At 39.7% G+C, this 22,175-nt stretch overlaps 1 protein-coding gene across 2 annotated transcripts in view; it reads left to right on the forward strand.

Annotated features, from left to right (window-relative positions):
* Nucleotides 1–22,175, forward strand: part of LRP2 (LDL receptor related protein 2) — a 229,106-nt gene that overhangs the window by 172,061 nt on the left and 34,870 nt on the right. For both annotated transcript variants that reach the window (XM_017854503.1, XM_017854502.1), the window contains 13 exons: nucleotides 243–759; nucleotides 3,939–4,091; nucleotides 4,615–4,785; nucleotides 8,203–8,426; nucleotides 9,636–9,813; nucleotides 10,830–11,026; nucleotides 12,096–12,341; nucleotides 13,033–13,161; nucleotides 14,120–14,239; nucleotides 15,565–15,681; nucleotides 16,412–16,528; nucleotides 17,551–17,688; nucleotides 20,517–20,639. In XM_017854503.1, the coding sequence (XP_017709992.1) occupies nucleotides 243–759; nucleotides 3,939–4,091; nucleotides 4,615–4,785; nucleotides 8,203–8,426; nucleotides 9,636–9,813; nucleotides 10,830–11,026; nucleotides 12,096–12,341; nucleotides 13,033–13,161; nucleotides 14,120–14,239; nucleotides 15,565–15,681; nucleotides 16,412–16,528; nucleotides 17,551–17,688; nucleotides 20,517–20,639 (2,430 nt within the window). The remainder of the gene's footprint in view (nucleotides 1–242; nucleotides 760–3,938; nucleotides 4,092–4,614; nucleotides 4,786–8,202; nucleotides 8,427–9,635; nucleotides 9,814–10,829; nucleotides 11,027–12,095; nucleotides 12,342–13,032; nucleotides 13,162–14,119; nucleotides 14,240–15,564; nucleotides 15,682–16,411; nucleotides 16,529–17,550; nucleotides 17,689–20,516; nucleotides 20,640–22,175) is intronic.

The following is a 22,175-nucleotide window of genomic DNA, read 5'->3' on the forward strand; positions in this document are numbered from 1 at the left end:
TCTCCTCTTCTTTCTCATTTCTCCTCTATTAGTTGTTTAAACTGCTGATGAAGGAGTAAGTTGGTGAGGAAGTTGAAAAATAGTGACTTTTCAATAATCCACAGTATTTGGAAGTCTCTGTTGTCTGTCTTAGCATGGTTCATTAAGAATTGGCACTATTTAGTAGAATGTTGACTTTGAACCATTATAGTGAGTTGGTTGTTGATATTTTAGGATCTCTAAGAATTGCCTTTTACCTACAGGCGTTAATGAATGCCATGACCCTTCAATCAGTGGCTGCGATCACAACTGCACAGACACCTTAACCAGTTTCTATTGTTCCTGTCGTCCTGGTTACAAGCTTATGTCTGACAAGCGGACTTGTGTTGATATTGATGAATGCACAGAGATGCCTTTTGTCTGTAGCCAGAAGTGTGAGAATGTAATAGGCTCCTACATCTGTAAGTGTGCCCCAGGCTACCTCCGAGAACCAGATGGAAAGACCTGCCGGCAAAACAGTAACATCGAACCCTATCTCATTTTTAGCAACCGTTACTATTTGAGAAATCTAACTATAGATGGCTATTTTTACTCCCTCATCTTGGAAGGACTGGGCAATGTTGTGGCATTAGATTTTGACCGAATAGAAAAGAGATTGTACTGGATTGATACACAGAGGCAAGTCATTGAGAGAATGTTTCTGAATAAGACAAACAAGGAGACAATCATAAACCACAGACTACCAGCTGCAGAAAGTCTGGCTGTAGAGTGGGTTTCCAGGTAAGAAAACACTGATGAGCTTTTTAAAAGTTAAAATTAAAAAAAAAATTCTAACCATGTTTTCATGTTGATAGGAAATTAATTTTTCAACTTGGGTTAATATGCAGATACATTCAGTGTTTCTGCAGATTTATTTTCTGCTTTGTATCTGATACTCAAATGAGAGATACAGAAGAGAATATCTAATTATTTTAAAATTTATAGTATCATTTTTATGGAAACAGGAATTGCAAGGGAAGAGAATTCACTGTTGCTGGCCATTCACTTAACTGGAGATGATATGAAGGGACAATTCATGCATTCACTGGTGCATTCACAGTTGTCACTTCCTGAGTCCCTCCCGCATGCCCAGTGTGATGACAAGCAGCAGGGGTTTTGAGGGGATCAAGGCAGACATGGCCCTTGCTCTCCTGAGGTACATAGGCTTGCTTACAATACTAGTCATTGGCCAGGAGCAGTGACTCACACCTGTAATCCCAGAACTTTGCGAGGCTGAGATGAGAGGATCGCTTGAGCCCAGAAGTTCAAGACCAGCCTGGGCAATATGGCGAAACCTGTCTCTATGAAAAATGAAAAAATTAGCAAGGCATGGTGGTGTATGTCTGTAGTCCTGGCTACTCATGAGGCTGAGGTAGGAGGATCCCTTAAGCCCAGGAGATGGAGGTTGCAGAGACCAAGAACATGCCATGGCACTCCAGCCTGAGTGACAGAGTGAGACCCTGTCTCAAAAAAAACAAAACAAAACAAAACAAAAAAACCAACCAATGCTAGTAATTCCCAGCATGGGCTGGTCATGAGAACTGGAGAATGGCTAACACGAGACTCTTGTTTTGAGATTGCCCTTCTGGAAACTGACAGGCTTTAAGGCAGGCCGGTGGTATTTTAACTAAACTACCAGATTAGCCACACTTCTTAACATTTCTATTGAATATCAAATCTATCAGATTCTTGGCAGCATAAACTAATTGGCCTTGTGGTCAATAGACATCAATCTGCAGGCACTTATGCTGTAAAGACTCTTGTTGCAATCAACCCAGACCTCCAGAGGACTCTTCCCCACATCATCCTATTTGACCCCCTTAAGGGTAAAGATCCTAAACGGGGTGGGGAGAGTTGGCTTCCCATTTCTCCCTGACCAGTAGCTGGCCTGACATAGGTGCTGAGTGCTTGCTGAATAATGAATGGAACATTGACTAAGCATTCCTATTGTATGTATCAGTTCCTGTTTCACATATCCTACGTGTCAGAAAGTATAGTGATTAATGATTTCCAGGAACAGAACTGAACATGGTACTGTTCTTGTCACCATCCTTTGTTCCAGTGCAGAAAAAACAGTATTTGAACTATAAGATATTGCCATTCAACCCTCTCTCTGAGAAACTGCTAGAATGAAATTTCCCTCGGATTTCAGCTACTTTCCTCTCTATCAGGGTGTGTTCTTCATCAGAAGAGAATTAAATACATGTGAGGAAGATGGCCAAGAAAGTCTGGGTGAGGGTAGGGTAAACTTTTCTTGAAAGTCCCGGATGCTGCACAACCAGGATCAATGTTCCTGAAAACGCAAAGGCAGAACGGAGCCCATTTATGTTTACTTTGGTAGGGGGCAGTTCTAAGATACTAGCTACACTGAAATTAGCAACAAATTTTCTTCTCCAATATTAGTAAAGATTTCTGCGTCAACATTAGGGTGTTTGGTTTCATTTCATTTCATTTCATTGCTTACATTTGATATAACTTTTTAAACCACCATTATGTACATTGCAAGATACTGTTGGCTCTCAGTTATCTTAATTTTTCCAGGAGTGGATATGGAATATCTTCTCCATGTTTTCTTGAGAAGAATCTGTTCACAGGGTGTCTTTTGACTGTGGAATAAAGAGAAATTAATGGAAAAACAGTAAGCTCAACAGAGTAGAGTGCCTTATGGTGTAGCCAGTCTACCAGGACTTGAATGGTAATAGCAACAGGAATAATAATACAACAAGAATAATAATAGCAACTCCTTCTAAGCCTGTTGTGATCTGAAATAATGTAATGTTTTAAAAAGTCCCTGGTCTAAGGCCTGGCATTTAGCAAGTGTTCAATAATTAGCTACTATAATTGTCACTGTTCTTAGTGTCTAGTGATGGAATCCAAGGTTATAGCCATCTCATTCATCAGGATTTAGTCATTTCCCCAAGTGAATTAACTGGCAAGACTTGTGCATATATGGATACTCATTCCTTCTTGCTCAAGACTGAAGCAATGCTACTATCGTAACTATTCAGATATCCAGCATGAATGGATAAGGGCGTACTTATTGCAAAGAGGCATTCAGGTCTTTTGGAAGGGAAATCATTCTCCTTCTGGTTGGAATTGGTTGTCGAATCCTAAATGACCTTCTCATTATAGGGGCATTTAACCCTTTGGAGGGTTATGGATACTATAAGACTCTGGTGAAAACCGTGGGCCCCTTTAGAAAGTACACAGATCCCCAAAGCTGGCTTCTCTGATTCTGGGTAAAGACCTTGGGTTAAGAACACTTACTTATAAGAAAAATAAATTTTATTGAATAAAAATGTATTTATAACAGAAATATCCTTGCGGTAGCAGTTTCTAATAGATCCTAATATGTTTCTAAAGCTTCTTAGGTTTGATTAAGTAAAACGTGTCACAGGTTAAGAAACTCATTTTGACAGCCTGTCTGACAGAGGCAGGGATGTCTCTTTATCCTAAGGGTGTCATAATCTTTATCTTAAGGATGTCATAATTCAGAGTTTCTCTGTGCAGTTTCAGTGACACACTTAGACAAGTCTGTTTCCTTGACTCCACCATTTAAACTGTAATTCATGATACTCACCTCTGCTTCCCTGTTCTGCTAAGCCTTTGCATTGCCTGGAGAGGGTGTCTTATGCTGCATGAGGAAAGTAAAACCAGCCCCGTCGAATGAGGTGTGTCCCCAGTATTTTCTACATGACACCACCTTAAAGTGGGAATTATTATACACAGTCTTGCACGCTTTGTTGCCTTACTGCAGGAATACCAACTTCCTACTTTCCCCTGCCCTCATTTGCCTGAAGAAAGGTGACTTCTAACAACTGTCTGTGATTCTCAGGTAGCTTGGATAGGAAACTGGGTGACTAAATATGTCCCATTTCACAAAGTGACTATATTGGTTAACTCCTGGCTCTCCATTTTAGAAAGCTCTACTGGTTGGATGCCCGCCTGGATGGCCTCTTTGTCTCTGACCTCAATGGTGGACACCGCCGCATGCTGGCCCAGCACTGTGTGGATGCCAACAACACCTTCTGCTTTGATAATCCCAGAGGACTTGCCCTTCACCCTCAATATGGGTATTGTCTCCCTGCAATCCTGGGCTTTTCTTTCACCTCCTTATTCCGCCTCTGTTACCAAAAAGGCTGTTCATATAGCTATCTCAAGGCCAATGTCTTGCTGGGGTTTGTCTTCTGCTTTTCCTACTTGGTAAATCGTTTAGTATAATGAGTAGAAGCATGGCTTCTTCAAATCATCATCATCAGCTGTTCTGTTTTCTTTGCCCTGACACACTTTTGCACTTTTCGAGTCATGTATTTTGGCTGTGTGCAAAGAAAATTGTGGTTTCAGAAAACCAATTTCTTTACTGGACTCTCCATGTCAAAGCCACTGAAATTCAGTTAGTTGTGTTTATTTGTGAACATTTTCTGTACATTGTCCCCTTCCTTTTTCTTTTTTAGATTATTTGCTGTTAGCTCTCTTTCCTTTCTGAGGGACTCTACAGAATGTAGACTCCATTTCTCTAAATGGAGAAAAGGTGTGTATTTTGGCTACTGACTTCTTTTGGCATCAGGGACTGATCTTTTGTGTTTGCCCTGACAGGTACATCTACTGGGCAGACTGGGGTCACCGCGCATACATTGGGAGAGTAGGCATGGATGGAACCAACAAGTCTGTGATTATCTCCACCAAGTTAGAGTGGCCTAATGGCATCACCATTGATTACACCAATGATCTACTCTACTGGGCAGATGCCCACTTGGGTTACATAGAGTACGTACATAGAAAAGCATAAAACAATTGTGTGACTGTTTATTTCAAACATCAGAGCTTGTGATTCCAGTCTATTAGTCCCCTGTATTGTCTAACAGACCTGTTTGTTGGAAGTCATTGGGAGGAAGTCACACTTCTAACTTAAACTGCTGAGCTCTATGGGATGGTGCAGTAAAAAGAGGGTGAACTTTTAAATCATATGGATCAGGGTTTATGACCTGGTGTTTTCACTTCTTATTGTTTTTTTTTTTTTCATCTAGAAAACAGAGCTAATAATCTCTTCCCATGGTAGTCAGCTCAGTGTACAACTCATCTTAATTTTTTTGTCTCTTTACTTTGCTCTCCCCTATGAAATACATGATTAATAAATTTTAGTATTTGAGGAAAGGAAAAGAGTAAAAGGATTTGAAAAACTTTCCCTAAAATATTTTGGCACATTTATGGTTAAGTGCAATGCAGTATTTTAGGTAGCAGTAGAGTCTGTTAACATTAATCCAATATGATAAGGCATTTACATCTTTCTGGTAATAGGATAATTTTTTTAAGTGTGTTAAATATACTGTTCAATAAAAATACTCATTGTAAAAAAGATGATATGCATTATTAATTAACAGTTAATCAAGAATACCCATATTGAGGGTTTAGTTTGAATTTTGCTAGTTATGGCCGAGTTGGACCATAGTAATGTCTTCTGCATAAGCATTTATGGATAGTGATCCAGGAATAGCCTGTTGCATTCAAAAGCATGGAAATGCCATTCATTCAGTAGAGCTATTTCAAAGTTTTTTATTTTATTTTATTTTTAAAAATTCCTTTCTTCTGTTATGTTTATTTTGCTGCCAAAGTCAGTGTAGAAAAGTTTGGAGTTCTCTAACACCATATTCCCTTGGGGCATGCCACTGAAAAAGAAGGAATACCTGGCACACATGCTAGTGCTCTTTCTTCCTGTGCTCATGGCAAGCATAATTAATCAATTCCAGAACTTTCTCTTGAACTGGTTCATTTGCTACACTAAGGTAGCCCTTAGCATTCTCATTGCAGAATTTACTGTAGCAGATACTAACTCACTCTTAGGGTAGAGATTAACTTTAATTAGAAGCAGTGAAATATTATTTCTAGTTTACTTATACCATTTTGATGTGATATACTGATGGTAATACTCTTAGCCCTTCTCACAGTGTGTGTATCCTCTCTTAAAAGGCACATCAGAGAGCTGAGTTAGCTTTCCATGCAATCCTATATTGAATTAGTAGAAGCATCAAGATGTTCAAAGAAGCTTCAATGATTTTCTAACTGACTTCTATTGTTCTTTGGATCCTATAGATTATTCTTGGTTTTGAAAGCTTAGTAGGTTTCACTCAGCATACCTTTAGACAGTGTTTCTAGGAGTATTAGAGACGAAAAAAGGAATTTTCTAGTTGTACAATATTCTGTTCACTTTTTGATACAATCTAATATAGATTATTTGTGTAGATGGATTATAAAATTTAGGCAGTAGATTTCAGTCTAAAAGTCAAATCATAATATGAGGCACTGTGATCTGGGAATAAAGGAAACTTTAATATTCATGAGCCATGTTAAATTGGTTACCTCTTGGAGAGGTAGCAATGCCTGTGTTCAGAAATATATTTCATAGACACATAAAGCAATAGATTTTTATAGAGCATCCAATTGATTCCTTGTACATCTTGGGATGCACCAACACATCACTGGAGCTGTGCCTGTAGTTCTACTCTTACTTTTTTTTTTTAGATGGAGATTCACTCTTGTTGCCCAGGCTGGAGTGCAATGGCATGATCTCAGCTTGCTGCAACCTCTGCCTCCTGGGTTCAAGCAATTCTCCTGCCTCAGCCTCCCGAGGAGCTGGTATTACAGGCATGTACCACCACGCCTGGCTAGTTTTGTATTTTTAGTAGAGACAGGGTTTCTCCATGTTGGTCAGGCTGATCTCGAACTCTGGACCTCAGGTGATCTGCCTGCCTCAGCCTCCCAAAGTACTGGGATTACAGGCGTCAGCCACCATGCATGGCCATGTAGTTCTACTCTTGACAAAAAATGCTCATAGAGGTATCTGAGGTCTCTCTACAGAGATTACAAAGGAACTGAAAGGGAAGGTCTCAGGACTACTTTCTGGTCTATGATTTTTTAAAAAAACAGGTGGTGGCTAGGTGCAGTGGCTCACACTTATAGTCCCCACACTTTGGGAGGCTGAGCAGGGCAGATTGCATGAACTCAGGAGTTCAACACCAGCCTGGGCAGCATGACAAAACCCTGTCTCTACAAAAATTACAAAAATTAGCTGGATGTGATGGCACCTGCCTGTAGTCCCAGCTACCCAGGAGGCTGAGGTAGGAGGATCACTTGAACCCAGGAGGAGGAGGTTGCGGGGAGCCAACATTGTGCCACTACACTCCAGCTTGGGCGACAGAATGAGACTGTCTCTAAATAAATAAATAAATAAGATTTTGACTGATTTCTGGTCATTTACCTGCATCCTTATCAACAGAGGTCAAGCACATCTTCAAGTTTTCCTATGGCTTCTATAAGTTACCATAAATTATATTTTAGGAAATATTTTTAACATTGCGTGGCTAACATTATCAAGCTTCTTAGTTGATAGCTTGTTCTATCTCCTGTTTGAATTTTAGGATATGTTCCAAATTTTTAAAATATTAAATTGTCACTATTTTAGAAATGATTTCTGATGTAGACCCATAGTAATGAAAGCCCTTGGAACTGAGAGGACTTGGGAATTTGGCTGTGGATCCTCTGTAATATATTGAAATCAGAGAACCTTTTCTGGAGGTTTGTTCATCTGGAAAAGTATTCGCTAATGGTACCATGGCACGATTAATAATAAATGTCCTGCTGGTGTTTGCAAAGTTAACCCTGCAGGCCTCTGAGTTGTGTTCCCCTCAGGTTATACTGAGAACCTAACTATCTCCTAGAATAGCGTCCCCTCCGGAATGTTAATGAGAAGGTAGAATTCCAGTACAATATTGCTATCTACTGATTTCTTCCAATGGTGTTGGAAGAAACAAGAATGGTGTTCACCCCAGTATATCAAAAGGGTGCTTAATGAGGAACATCAACATAAGAGGCTGTAAACCTACAATAGCTATACCAGCTTCATCTGCAGGAAGGCAGCCGTGGTTAGGAATTAGTGATTATTTAAACTCCTGACACTATTCCTATTTTGTTAAGCATTGCCTTTTCACTTCTACATCTTTTGTTCAATTCAAATAAATCCTTTAAGTTTAGTTTTTGTTTTAATTAAAGACTAGGAGTTTTGAGGATCTGAACTTATGTTATCTCTAGGAGGTAGAATTTTGTTGATTTGTGAATTCGTTTATCCTGCAAGACATTAGAGGAGAAGGATTACCTTCATCACGTAACTGTTTCTGCTTACTGCTGCAGGTACTCTGATTTGGAGGGCCACCGTCGACACACAGTGTATGATGGGACACTGCCTCACCCCTTCGCTATGACCATTTTTGAAGATACTATTTATTGGACAGATTGGAATACAAGGACAGTGGAAAAGGGAAACAAATATGATGGATCAAATAGACAGACACTGGTGAACACAACACACAGACCATTTGACATCCATGTTTACCATCCATATAGGCAGCCCATTGGTGAGTAGGTGACTGAGGGGTTTGGCATGGTTGCCTTGGGTTATGTGTATGTCATGATTGTCTTTAAGCATGAACTTTATGATTTACAAAGAGTTTGTGGTTACTTGTTAGTGTTTTCTTCAAAGCATATGCTGAAAGTTGACAGTAGGCAAGTATCTTGAGAGTTTATCCCTCTTCCCTGGAAAGACTACCTAGAACTCTTCTTTTTCTTAAAACTCGCTAAATTCTTCAAGATCATCTTTTTTTCCTTTGTTTTTGATAAGATTTAACAGTTATTATGTTTCCATATTTATTTTTTCTATTTCTATGGGAGGACTGATGTACTTTAAAGGAATTAAAAATATGGCATTTCAGCCCTAAATACTAAATACTAAATAAATGCATATGATATTGTGTATAAAATAGATATTATTCTTATCTTCTAGAAGATAATGTCAAGAGCAGTGCATTTTAGTGTTTTTTAAGTAAGAGAAATTGTTTTATCGGATTGTAAACTTATATCCCTTTTACGCAATTAAAGCAACTTTATGATTTAGAGATAATCTAGTAAAGGTCTGGAGTATATTTTGGGGATAGACTGTTTTTTGTAGGTCTGCTTTGTTGTGATGTCTTGCTAAAACATATGATAAACTTGGAATTAAGGAAAAATGAGAATTAGCAAAATAAAGAAATTTAGTTATTTCTTTCTGGAAGTTAATGTTCTTCATATAATTTTTATTAGAAGTTCAAGTAAATATTCATCTCAAAGTGGTGACCTGGAAAATTAGTAAAGATGATGCTCAGTTTATTCACCCACATTATTTTTGGCCAAACTTCTGTTACCTATATACTTAGAATGAGGGAATGAATATAGCATCTGTTGGAAATTAAAACTTTAACCTAGGTCTAGGAAAATGAATATAAGCTAAGTTTACTGCCTGCTGTCCCAGGACTTGGGGAAACACATCTTTTCTAGTCAGAAACACCAGTGGGTATAGCTCACTTCTGGTAGCATATAAATGAGCTTTCTTAAAGCACATGGTTGTTGCTTGTATAACTCTATCATCCGTTTTATTTAAGAACTTTTGGGAAAATCATAAATCTAGGATAGTTGGGTTGTTTTAATTCTCTAAGAGGTGATAAGTTTAATGTCAAGATGTGTAATCAGCTAATCTATGCTTGATGTTCTCTTTAAGCAAATGAACATATATTTTCTTCCTTTTCCACTAGTGAGCAATCCCTGTGGTACCAACAATGGTGGCTGTTCTCATCTCTGCCTCATCAAACCGGGAGGAAAAGGGTTCACTTGCGAGTGTCCAGATGACTTCCGCACCCTTCAGCTGAGTGGCAGCACCTACTGCATGCCCATGTGCTCCAGCACCCAGTTCTTGTGTGCTAACAATGAAAAGTAAGGCTCTCTTTCCCCTCTCCTCAGTGCCTCTCTAGCCCTTGTACAGACATTGACCTTCAAGGCTCCAAGGGATGGGAGTTTTCTAATGAGACAAGATTTTGGTTAATTAACTTGGTTTATGTGGAACACAGCAAGACTCTCAGCCTCCAACTTCAGATAATATTTTCCATGAATAGAAGGAGCTTGCTAACCAAACTGTTATGCCTATATATGCAAACTTTCATAGAAAGGAAGCAAGTCATGTATTTCTCATTTTTAATTGTCCTGAGTGTTGGAGCCAGAGTGTATATAAGTACATACTGAAAAATATTCCCCAGAAGTCATAGAATTTCACTGTCTTTTCCATGCCTATGCCAGCCTAGCTCCTTAGCTGCCTATGCCAGGGGATCTAGGGTTACACATTCAAATCCATTTTTGATCATTTGTGTTTGCTATGAAACATGGCCACAGATTATTTCCTTAACAATGTCCACAGGCCATTGATGACTAGGGGACCTGAGTTAGAGAGTGGCATGGAGAGAGGCATCAATGCAGATCATAGCATCTAAGATGCAGCGGTAGACGATTGTAGTGATTAAATAAGATATCTGAGATTAAGAATCTAGCATACATTTATTGTGAGAAAGACCCTCAGCAGTTGTTTTTGCCCTCCAACTTCCCAAACAATACTTTTACATCACCCTGGCAAACAATCTGAAGCAATCACTGCTCCTAGAACACAGCTCAAAACATACACTCTGTATTTATTTATTGTTTTTTGTGGAAGGAATTTATTCATCATATTTAAAGCACATTTTTAGTTTGTATTTGGATCTTAAGAAACCTGTTCTATCTTGCCAAGTTATGTTTTCTCTGAAAATACACCATTGTAAGTGAGATTTAATTGATCCTCTTCTGGGACCACGAGAGAACTCATACATGTCATTTCTTGGAATTCAGTGTTGGCTCCTTCTCTCCAGATAACTGTTGCCCCTGGTGGTTTGCTAAAGAAGTGCTGTATGTTCTCTGTGCAGGTGCATTCCTATCTGGTGGAAATGTGATGGACAGAAAGACTGCTCAGATGGCTCTGATGAACTGGCCCTTTGCCCGCAGCGCTTCTGCCGACTAGGACAATTCCAGTGCAATGACGGCAACTGCACCAGCCCACAGACTTTATGCAATGCTCACCAAAATTGCCCTGATGGGTCTGATGAAGACCGTCTTCTTTGTGGTGTGTTGAATTGCTTTATGCCTCTTTTCCCCACTTCTATGTTGATTGTATAATTGTATACAATCATGATTCTGTGGGTATTTCCTGAATATCATGAATTAAAAACCAGTTCAAAGTCCTAGAAGGAAACTCAGGCTCCACCCTTTTTCTATTCTTATGAAGTGTTTTTTTTTTTTTTTTTTTTTAGAAATCTTAAGGTTTTTACAAGGCAAATGGTTGAAGTAGATAATCAGTTGTCTCTACTGGTGGCTCTTCACCATGTGCTAGGCATTGAATCCCCTTTGAGAGTTAACATTGAGGAGGAAATGAGAGGTTTCCACCCCCATTTTTAACAGGGACCCTCAGTTGCCATATTTATTTACATCTCCATTTAAAAGGCAAAAAAAAAAAAAAAAAAAAAAAAAGACTGACCACAGCAGCTCATGCCTGTAATCCCAACAGTTTGGGAGGCTGAGGCAGGTCGATCACTTGAGCCCAGGAGTTCAAGACCAGCCTAGGCAACATGGCAAAAGCCTGTCTCTACAAAAAATACAAAAAATTAGCCTGGCATGGTGGCATGTGCCTGTAATCTCAGCTACTTGAGAGGCTGCAGTAGAAGAATAGCTTGATCCTGGGAGGTCGAGGCTGCAGTGAGCCGAGATCATGCCACTGTACTCAAGCCTGGGTGACAGAGCAAGACCTGGTCTCAAGAAAAATAAATAAATAATCAAATAGGCAAAAAATAAAATTCCCCCAAACTAAAAACAACACATCGATAGCAGTAACAAACACAAAGTTTGAAGACTATTTTCCAGTAGAATAGGGACTGAGGAAGGTATGCTTAACAGATCAGGGCGTTCAGTTCTTATCTCTTAAGTCTTTATGCAATAAAAAGATATTTAAGAATTTGGGAGACAGTAATAGTCAAAAGAAGAAGTGCTCCATGTAGTAGTACTGATTGATAAGTACATTCGGAAATAAGTCCTCTAAAAAGAAATCATGATCCTGCTATCCAGGATTCATTGATGTCAGTTAGGAGCTTTCATTCTTGATGCCTTCCAAGCTGATAACCAAATGTCCCTGCTCTCAGAGAATCACCACTGTGACTCCAATGAATGGCAGTGTGCCAACAAACGTTGCATCCCAGAATCCTGGCAATGTGACACGTTTAACGACTGTGAGGATAACTCAGATGAAGACAGTTCCCACTGTGCTAGCAGGACCTGCCGGCCGGGCCAGTTTCGGTGTGCTAATGGCCGCTGCATCCCACAGGCCTGGAAGTGCGATGTGGATAATGATTGTGGAGACCACTCGGATGAGCCTATTGAAGAATGCAGTAAGTTCCTACGGAAGGGCCAAGGCATGACCAGAGCAGGGAGACATGAGGAAACTTCCATGGGGACTGAGAGAGGACATGGAGCTTTCTTTTTCAGCCCGATGGGATGCTCTGCCTTGGCACTCCCTGCAAACTCTGGCACTGAAAGGCAGAGTATAGCTATATGACTTGCAGGTGGAACCAGACGCTGTTTCTCAAGTGGCTAATACCTCCTTTTGATACATAGAATGTCTAACCAACCAGAATATGATACCAAGAACTTACATGTTGTATATCTACTGCTTTCTCACTTGGGCCACAGAGAAATATGAGGTAGGGAAGGTGGGTGTGAACCAGTTCCATTTTACAGATGAGGAAACTAAGGTTCACATTAAGTGGATGGTCACATTACTGTTTAGTGTCAGACCTAACACTTCAACCCAGGTTTTTAACTTCAAACCCTGTTCTTCCCCAACCCCACCCACAAAATTATACTGTAAAACAAATGAGTGGTACTGAGATAGTGAGAAACTTGGAACTATTTTTCTGTTCATGGTGAACAGATCACATCTAAAGCAGACACACAACGCCAGAGTCAGTTTTCTTGGTAATATGGTCATTGTTACTTCTCAGTACCACAGCCTCCATGTGACAATGGAAACGTGCTTTCTTGTACCTCTAGTTCTGACTTTGATGCCTCCTCCCTTTTCAGTGAGCTCTGCCCATCTCTGTGACAACTTCACAGAATTCAGCTGCAGAACAAATTACCGCTGCATCCCAAAGTGGGCCGTGTGCAATGGTGTAGACGACTGCAGGGACAACAGTGATGAGCAAGGCTGTGGTAGGAGGGGCTGCAGGGGAGTGGAGGGAGGGACAAGCAAGTCCACATGTCATGCGCCATTTATTAGATGAGAGATGAGAATGTATTTTCCATAGCATTTTTTCTTTGTTTACCTCTGTATAAAAAATGGTTGATTCTTCTAATGACATGTTACATTTGGTAGCATTTTGCAGGATTACCGGGAGTATTGAATTTATAGCATTTTAAATCATGCTGTCATTGAGGAAGACATTATTAAGATGTTAGAAACTTGCGTAATTTCTTCTAGATGTAGAATTCTTACTCATACTTGACAAGTTTAAATTGTTTCTCTAATTTTATAAATTGGTTGAAATTGGTAGAAAGGGGTTACAGAAAAGACTTGGTATCTATCTCTAAAAAGGATATTTCCAAATTAGGATATTTCTTATTTGGGGATTTTCATATTCTGAAAGTCTGATTTTCCCTGTTATCTATTGGACATCTGTAGTCCCTCTGGTAACATGGGAAAATCAGATAAATTAATGGAATTTGTCAAGATTAGTCATAGTCTAACTTGAAACCAAAGCATCTGTGAGTATGTGTGTTGGGTTTAGTTGGAAGAGAAGTAAAGAATATACTAAATCCTTTTAAGGACACTGAGTCCAATTGACTGAAGATAATATGATCAAAATATTTATTTATTGTGGCATCATTTTAGCCTCCCATACCAGGTCTTTGTTGCAAATTACAAACCACATACCATTTCATTCTTTGCACGGTTTCTACCAAAGGGAATGGATTGAGTTTCAAGCGGTAGGATAGGTTCAGGGTAGCTAAAAGAGGGAATATTGACCACGAATGTTGCTGGCATTCCTCTCTTTGGGAGCTTCAAGAGTGCACTAATACAATTCTCAGACTGTCTCACAAGGAAGCCAATACTACTTTGTGCATTTCTCTGCCAATGGTTTATGAAGTCTTTGCAATGACTGCTTTGCAGAGGAGAGGACATGCCATCCTGTGGGGGATTTCCGCTGTAAAAATCACCACTGCATCCCTCTCCGTTGGCAGTGTGATGGGCAAAATGACTGTGGAGATAACTCAGATGAGGAGAACTGTGGTGAGTGTTCACAGTCCTATGGTCCTTATGTGCCACCAGAGCTGTGATGTTTGCTTTTTGTCCATAATTCAACTGTCCATGTCATTGATCCTCAATGGGTAGGATATCAAGCTGTCTGATCTCTTTCTTTCTGCTGGTCAGTACATTTCTACTTTCTCTTCCACTAGAGACATAAGCATCTTCTCCTTCTGAGGTGTTTCAAATCAAGCTTTTGGATGAAGGTATTTACCGAAGTATATCTTTTCTGTGTCGAATTTATTCACACCCAACTTCTTTTTTCCAAAAGAAGTTGTGGTGACTTATGATAAAGGAAAAATATAACAAGATAAATAGAATAGAAATAGAAAACCAGGACCAGAGAAGTAGAGAGAGGAAAGGTGCTAACCCAGAGACACTGCTTCCTAAGCTCTTTCCCCAAAATGGCCTTCACAGGAGAGGAGAGAAAACTTGTGTTTGCATTATTACACTTCCTAGAATAGCTGACTGTTTTAGGAGGGCTAATAGTTAAATAACAAGACAGGTTTTAGTTTCTCCCAGTTGAAGGTATTGACTACAAGGCATTGGATAGGGAGGTTGAGGAAACGAAGTCAAGAGGCTGAGATCATATCAAACTAGATGGTCAGAACACACTCAATGTATGTTCTGAAAACAAGCTTAATGAAGCCCTGCCCAGAATGTGTATCACTGACTCATGATATGCATCAATTTCTAATTGACTAATGAAATACATTCTAATGTTATTTATCTTTTGGAAGAAAGAAGTGATCACCACTTGCCATAGGCAATGAGAGATTTAGGAAGCTGACTACATCTGCAAATATCAATTAGCTAAAAACTTATACAAAAGGGTAATCCAATTGGCATTTTGTCTTTTATTAATAAAAGTTCATGTTGAATCCTATAAGAGGTTATCTAGAGTTTCATGAAATAAAAAAAATTAAGATAAAATCAAGTTGGGCATGGTGGAACACACCTGTAGTCCCAGTTACGCAGGAGCCTCTGAGCTGGGAGGATTACTTTAGTCCAGGAGTTCAAAGCCAGCCTGGGCAATGTTGAAAGACCCTGTTTCCAAAAAAAAAGAGAGAGCAAGCAAGAGGGATAAAAAAATCACCTATGGACAAACTTCTTAATAAAGACCATTCTTTAGAGACTCAAAATTAAGGTGAAAGGTCTAGTTTTGGAGGGTGAATGATTTGCCCAAGCACACCTCTGGGGCTTGGGACACAGGAGGGCGCTGGGCACCCGGGCACTTTGGCCAGCTCACACGATGTCTCCTGTGTGTGATTCCTGGTGCACACTCATGGCCAGGTGCCTTTCCTTTCCAGCGCCCCGGGAGTGCACGGAGAGCGAGTTTCGATGTGTCAATCAGCAGTGCATTCCCTCACGATGGATCTGTGACCATTACAATGACTGTGGGGACAACTCAGATGAACGGGACTGTGGTAACTGTCATTTGAGAAGCTTACCATAGATTTTTGTACTGTGACAGTGTAGGGGCTTCACATTAGTGTTTATAAGGCTTTTAGAGGAAAATGATTTTAGTATATGTGTAATATATAAACCTTAGCATAACACAGTATCTTCTGCTCTGTATTTTCTATGCATTATTCTTAACTCATAGCAGTCTAGATCAGTCATAATAGAGGAAAATAGCAAGGAATTACAAAATTTAATTTTAATATCAACCCTTCTTAGGAGTAGATTTTAATCTGCATTAGCGTTGTGAACAAAGACGTTGATCTTGCTACTATTCCACCGAAAGTCACCTTAAGGAATATACACGTACTACTATGACTGTCTTGTGTAGAGATCAGGTCATTGAGAAAGGAATCCTAAACCCAAAGTAATTTTTATAGCTCTTTACTGATTTGGTGTTGGGTCTTAGGAAAATTAGAAAACATTGAAAATTGGAGAAATCTGATTTCTGAGGAAAAGCTTAAGAGCTGGAGATTATTTAATAAAAGGGAGCTAGGTACTTCCATCTCCTATGTTGAGTGGGGAAAGTGTGAGTTTTGAGAGTGTATTAATATGCTGATCACAAGTTGTGGGTTTGCTGTGAGCCAGTCACAGGGTGTAGATAGGAATGTGATGGAGTACCCACTGTACTCCGGGTACCTAATCTCTGCCTGAAAATGACAAGGCCTTCTCAGAATGACAGTCTTTTCTCTTCAGAGATGAGGACCTGCCATCCTGAATATTTTCAGTGTACAAGTGGACATTGTGTACCCAGTGCATTGAAATGTGATGGAACCGCTGACTGTTTGGATGCCTCTGATGAAGCTGATTGTCGTAAGTCCCTAGACACATATGTAGTACTATTTACCTGAGAATATGAATATGATAGTTTAGACATCAGTCAGCTACCACTTCTTACATTAAAAGGCCATAGGTATTGTCTCTTCAGCATGCACTGTTAATGATCAGTTCACCTGAGTTCTAAGTCATCATAATCATATATTTCACAATGGCCGTTCAAGTGCATTTCTTTGCTATTTTAAATGGAGAATATATTCAGTAATTTGTGCTAACAAAGTATGTATATATTATCAGCTACTATACAAATCATTAATTAGATAAAAAACATTTCAGGTAAAAAATAGTCAAGCAATGAATACACTAGTATAAAGAACAAGGGTTGGGTATTAGAACATTTTGAATTTATGGCATTAAAATTTTTTTCAGTCACATGATGGTATAAAAATGATTACAACTTGAAGGGGGCCAGCCCCTCCACACCTTTGGGTATTTCTCATCAGGTGGGACAAGAGACTGAGAAGACTGAGAGAGATCAAAATGGAGTTTATTATGTCTACCTTTTCTACGTAGACACAGTAACAGTCTGATCTCTCTTTCTTTTCCCTACAAAAACTGGAAAGCTAATATGATTACTCAGATTTGAATCTTTATGGCTCACTTGAATAAATGCAAACTGTTGATACATCATTATTGCCGATCCATCAACAATAACCATCATCCATGATAACCATCTATGATGGTTATTGTTGATGATGTGGTTGCCAAAGAGGACTTTATAAATGTATGTGGGTAAAACCAGTCCTGACATTTGCCTGTAGAGACTAAGTCCAGTGCTGTCCATGCCATGGATGATTCATGCCATTGGAAACTGAGCTCTGACAACTGCCCTTAAGACATAGTCCATTCGACTTTCAGACAGGTCAAGGCCACTATACATCTTGATGAATAAAGAAGAGCAGGCTATAATGGCAAGAGCCAAAGGAGAAATAGCAGGAAGCTTTCCAAAAGTAGTCAATTTGTATAATAATTTGAATATGTCTTCTCCCCCATGGCAGCTACACGCTTTCCCGATGGTGCATACTGCCAGGCTACTATGTTTGAATGCAAAAACCATGTTTGTATCCCACCATATTGGAAATGTGATGGCGATGACGACTGTGGTGATGGTTCAGATGAAGAACTTCACCTGTGCTGTAAGAGGGAGAGAAATGGAATGAATGGGAGTGGTTTGTCTGTCAAATCTCAGTGTTTCTTACATGTAGCATGTGAGCCTGGAGAGCAGTTGTACAATTGTTTAGGACTGGACACAGGGTAAGTATTGGTGTTATTTCACTGGGTCTTCCAGCTTCAATTCTCTCTGTAACCTGAGAAAGTTGGGAAAACCTCCATGTTTTTAAACATTTTATGATCTTAGAAAAAATGTCTTTAAAGGAAATGTTGCTTGAAAACCCAGTGTGCATAAATAAAGGCAGATCTGTTGTGGTTGAAGTCTGAGGAAGGGTAGGGAGGAAGCTGTACCTCTCCTGCTGTATCCTACATTGGGTGCCCCTGGAAGTACCCTCTCCAAACCCCTAGAGCTTCCTGGAGCACCTTTAGAAAATGCTAAGACTTTCTTAATCTTTACAGTCACTTCCTTTTAACATGGTAAGTCAAGGCCATCTAATTCCCTCTTGCTGAATGATGCTCATATATATATATATATATACACACACACACACACACACACACACACACACACACATATATATATGTATATTTTAAACCCTGCTTGTTTGTGAGTCTCTATTTAGGTGCATATCAGTAGCAGTGGAGGAGGGGTATTTCAAAATCACATGCCCTGGCCTCACCCTAGGCTTAGACCTGATGAAGCGAATCTCCAAGAATGAAGCCTGCACATATGTTTTTTTTTTTTTTTTTTTTCTGAGACAGAGTCTTGCTCTGCCGCCCAGGCTGGAGTGCAGTGGCCGGTTCTCAGCTCACTGCAAGCTCCGCCTCCCGGGTTTACGCCATTCTCCTGCCTCAGCCTCTCGAGTAGCTGGGACTACAGGCGCCCGCCACCTCGCCCGGCTAGTTTTTTTGTATTTTTTAGTAGAGACAGGGTTTCACCGTATTAGCCAGGATGGTCTTGATCTCCTGACCTCGTGATCCGCCCGTCTCGGCCTCCCAAAGTGCTGGGATTACAGGCTTGAGCCACGGCGCCCGGCCAAACATATGTATTTTTAAAAAGCTTCTTAGCTTTTTAGTTTAGTCCCCTGGTTGAGAACTACTGATTTTAATAAGTGAGCGAAAATAGAGTTGTTTCAGTCATTTTGCTACATGCTTGGAGTCATTGGAGAAACTCTAGGGTAATAGTTCTCAAATGTGTCTTCCCTGGACTAGGAATGTCAGTACCATTTGGGAACATGTTAGAAATGCAGGTTCATGGGATGCACCCTATCCAAATAGAAATAAAAAATCAAGCCCAAGAGAAGTAGAGGAAGGAAAGACATTAACTCAAAGACTCTGCTTTTTAAGCTCTTTCCCCAAGATGGCCTTAATTTTGTGAGAAAATTAAGGGCCCAGCAATCTATACATTAACAGGCCCCTCAAATGATTCTGATGCAAACTAAAGTGTCAGGATTTTGTGTAAGTAAAAGCCCTTAACCTAGGAGACATGACCTTGAGAAGCACTCCTGATGGAAGTTCACGTTGCATCTTCCATCCCCTTTCCCAGCTTCATCACTACTCATTTTTAGCCCAGAGATTTGACTTGTGAAAATGATATGTCTTAGCATTTTGTTTCTCCTCAGAAAACTTTAGTGTTCATTATATTTCGCAGTTGAATCCCAACATTTTTCTTTACTTCTTAGGAACTAGCCTTGTTTTGCTTTGAACTTCATGAATCTTGAGACATATCTTAGACATGTTTAACTTTCAAAGAAGTCCTTAGGAAATCTCTTCTCTCCGTAAGGTAAAATGCCCATAGCTAGTAAAAATAAACTTTGGAGAGTCAGAGACACAGCTACCTTAAACAATTTCCAACACTGTTTTATAATATTGAACTTGCCTTTCACAGCAAATAATTATTGCAATAGTTCTATTAACAATACTTCCAAGAACCAGCTCTTAGATCTGACCTTTTCCCCTCAACCAATCTTATTACAAGTCTCTCCTCTTGATCCCTATGTGTGATACAATAGCAGAAGGAAAATCAGACAGCCCAAATCCTCCATGTGGAAGATCACATGTGAAGACCACATGTATGTTGAGTTCACTGAATTTGTGGTACATGTATAGTGAACCATGTTCCCTGTACCAAACAAGTAGGGGACCTGGGGACTACCCTTGAGTTCCTCATAGCTGTACAGGCAGCAGCTAGAGGTCTCACTCTGGACAGCAAGTGTGTCAGGGTTTGATTGTGAGATATCGAATTTAAATGTAAGATGTGAGAGAATTCAGGAAGGAAAATCCAACACAATTTAAAGCTTCAGTAAAAGACTCAGGCTCTAGACACTCTATGACAACTGCCATCAGAAGGATCAAACAAATGACTTCCTGACTATTAGGATAAGAGCCCATGTACTGCCAGCCTGTCCAGCCTCACAGCCACCATTGTGCTCCACACTCCATGTTCCAGCAACAGAGGCCTTTATTCAGGTCCAGTGACCTGCCATGCTCCTCTCTGACTCAGAATCAATGGGAAGTTTCTTCCAAGCCTTCCTCTCCCTAACTTATGTCAGATCACCCCAGTAGATGTTTCGTAGTTGTAATTGAATGGTTAATTTGAAAAGTCTGTTTCTCTACTAGAATGAAAGTTCCATGAGGACAAAGACTGTGTCTTTCTTGTTTCCCATCATAACTAGTGCCTAGCACAGTACCTTGGCTTGTATTGGATATATAGTGTATCTGCTGATTGATTAATCAAATGAGTAAATGAGTGCATGAATGAAGCAAGCCTGGTGCTGGCACTGGAGTATTTTAGATATTGACACTTAGATTCTACTGTTAACCTGTAATTTCATTTTTCCATCTTTCCTTTCAGTGAATGTTCCCTGTAATTCACCAAACCGTTTCCGGTGTGACAACAATCGCTGCATTTATGGTCATGAGGTGTGCAATAGTGTGGATGACTGTGGAGATGGAACTGATGAGACAGAGGAGCACTGTAAGCAAAAGTCAAAAGGGAGAAGGAAAAAGGAAGGACTCCATGTGGTCTGCAGTTTGGAAAATGTACCTCTGGGGTTTCAGTTTGTTCTATAGAGTTGTGCCCATGATTGCAGATCTCTGCTGACATAATTGTTTACAAGACCATACAAACACATGCATTGCTTACATGTAACCCTGCCTGTTCTTCCTGTCTCATTTGAACACAATGCTGGCAAATCCATTGATTTTTCAGTCTTTGTTTAAACATTTAATAAACCTTCCCCTCCTCTTTTCTCATAAGAAACTGAGAACAAACACTAAATACTGGTTGAGCCACACCTCACAAATTAATAGTTTATTTTTTCAGATATAAGATTTGATCATTCTTCAGCCTTCAGGAGTTGCTAATTGCTAATCTAGGCAGGTGCCCAGCTGCAGAGATCATGTGAAGGAAGGCAGCCCTGGTGTTAACAGAGCTTATCTAATATCCTTGTTGAAAATGAAAATTCATTTCCCAGAAGAGAAAAATGATAGATTAGTTTAAGATAGAAGTTTCAAACTGGCTGCATTTAACATTTCAGGCATTGATATATCTGTGTTTTTCCTGCACTTTCAAAATGTTTTAAAATCTATCCATTGAAGGAGAAAGTTGACCAATTTTCTGGGCAATTTAATTTGCCTAGAAAAAAGTCAGTGAGGAAAATCATTTCCCTGACTCCAGTTATTTTTTTTTCCCCAAAAAGACATTACCTGGGAAAATTAAGATAAATTCCTAATTTTTCCACTTTCTATTTCTTGTATTGATGTGGTATTAGGATGCTTTGCCACAGAATGCTTACTTCCAGCCCCCGTCCCAGAGGGGACTGTCAGGGAGGACTTTGATACTACTGCCACCTTCAAGTTTGTATTCCTGTTATTATTATTATTGGCAGAGATGAATCTGTGGTTATAGCATTAATTTATTTGAGGCATAGTACAAAAGGATGAAAGCCCAGAAATAAAATATTTTAAAAAATTTGAGCAGATTTCCCCTTCCCCAAAATCTCTTTCCATTTCCTCTACTAAAATGCCATTTTAAAAAAAATGGAGCAAGACTTTGTAGCACATGGTCAAATCCCAGAATCCATAAACTTTTATTCTTTTCAAGGAGCAGGATTTTAGTCTGGGAAACCACTACTGGCCACCACAGGAAGCAAACTGCAACATTTCAATGGCTTAAAATGGCAAAGATTCATTTCTCACTCATGTAAAGTTTAATGACTGTCTAGCAACCTTCCTCCATCCTATAATTATGCCATCAGGAACACATTCAGGGTTGCCAAGGCGGGAGAAGATCAACATGGTGGAAGCACACAGCTTCTTAACTTCCTGAGCCTGGAAATGACAGATATCCTCCTGCTTGTGGTCCATTGGTCAGAACCAGTTACATGGCCCCGCTCTAACTGTAAGGGAGACTGGAAAACGGAAGAATGTGCATTCTCATACAATTTACCCTTGTGTCACTAAATACTCCTTTACGATTTTCTTCTCATACGTGGAACACCCTTAACCCCTT

This window comes from Rhinopithecus bieti, unplaced genomic scaffold (assembly GCF_001698545.2).
Source record: "Rhinopithecus bieti isolate Rb0 unplaced genomic scaffold, ASM169854v2 scaffold_37314, whole genome shotgun sequence".
In the NCBI taxonomy this organism is placed as follows: Eukaryota; Metazoa; Chordata; class Mammalia; order Primates; family Cercopithecidae; genus Rhinopithecus; species Rhinopithecus bieti.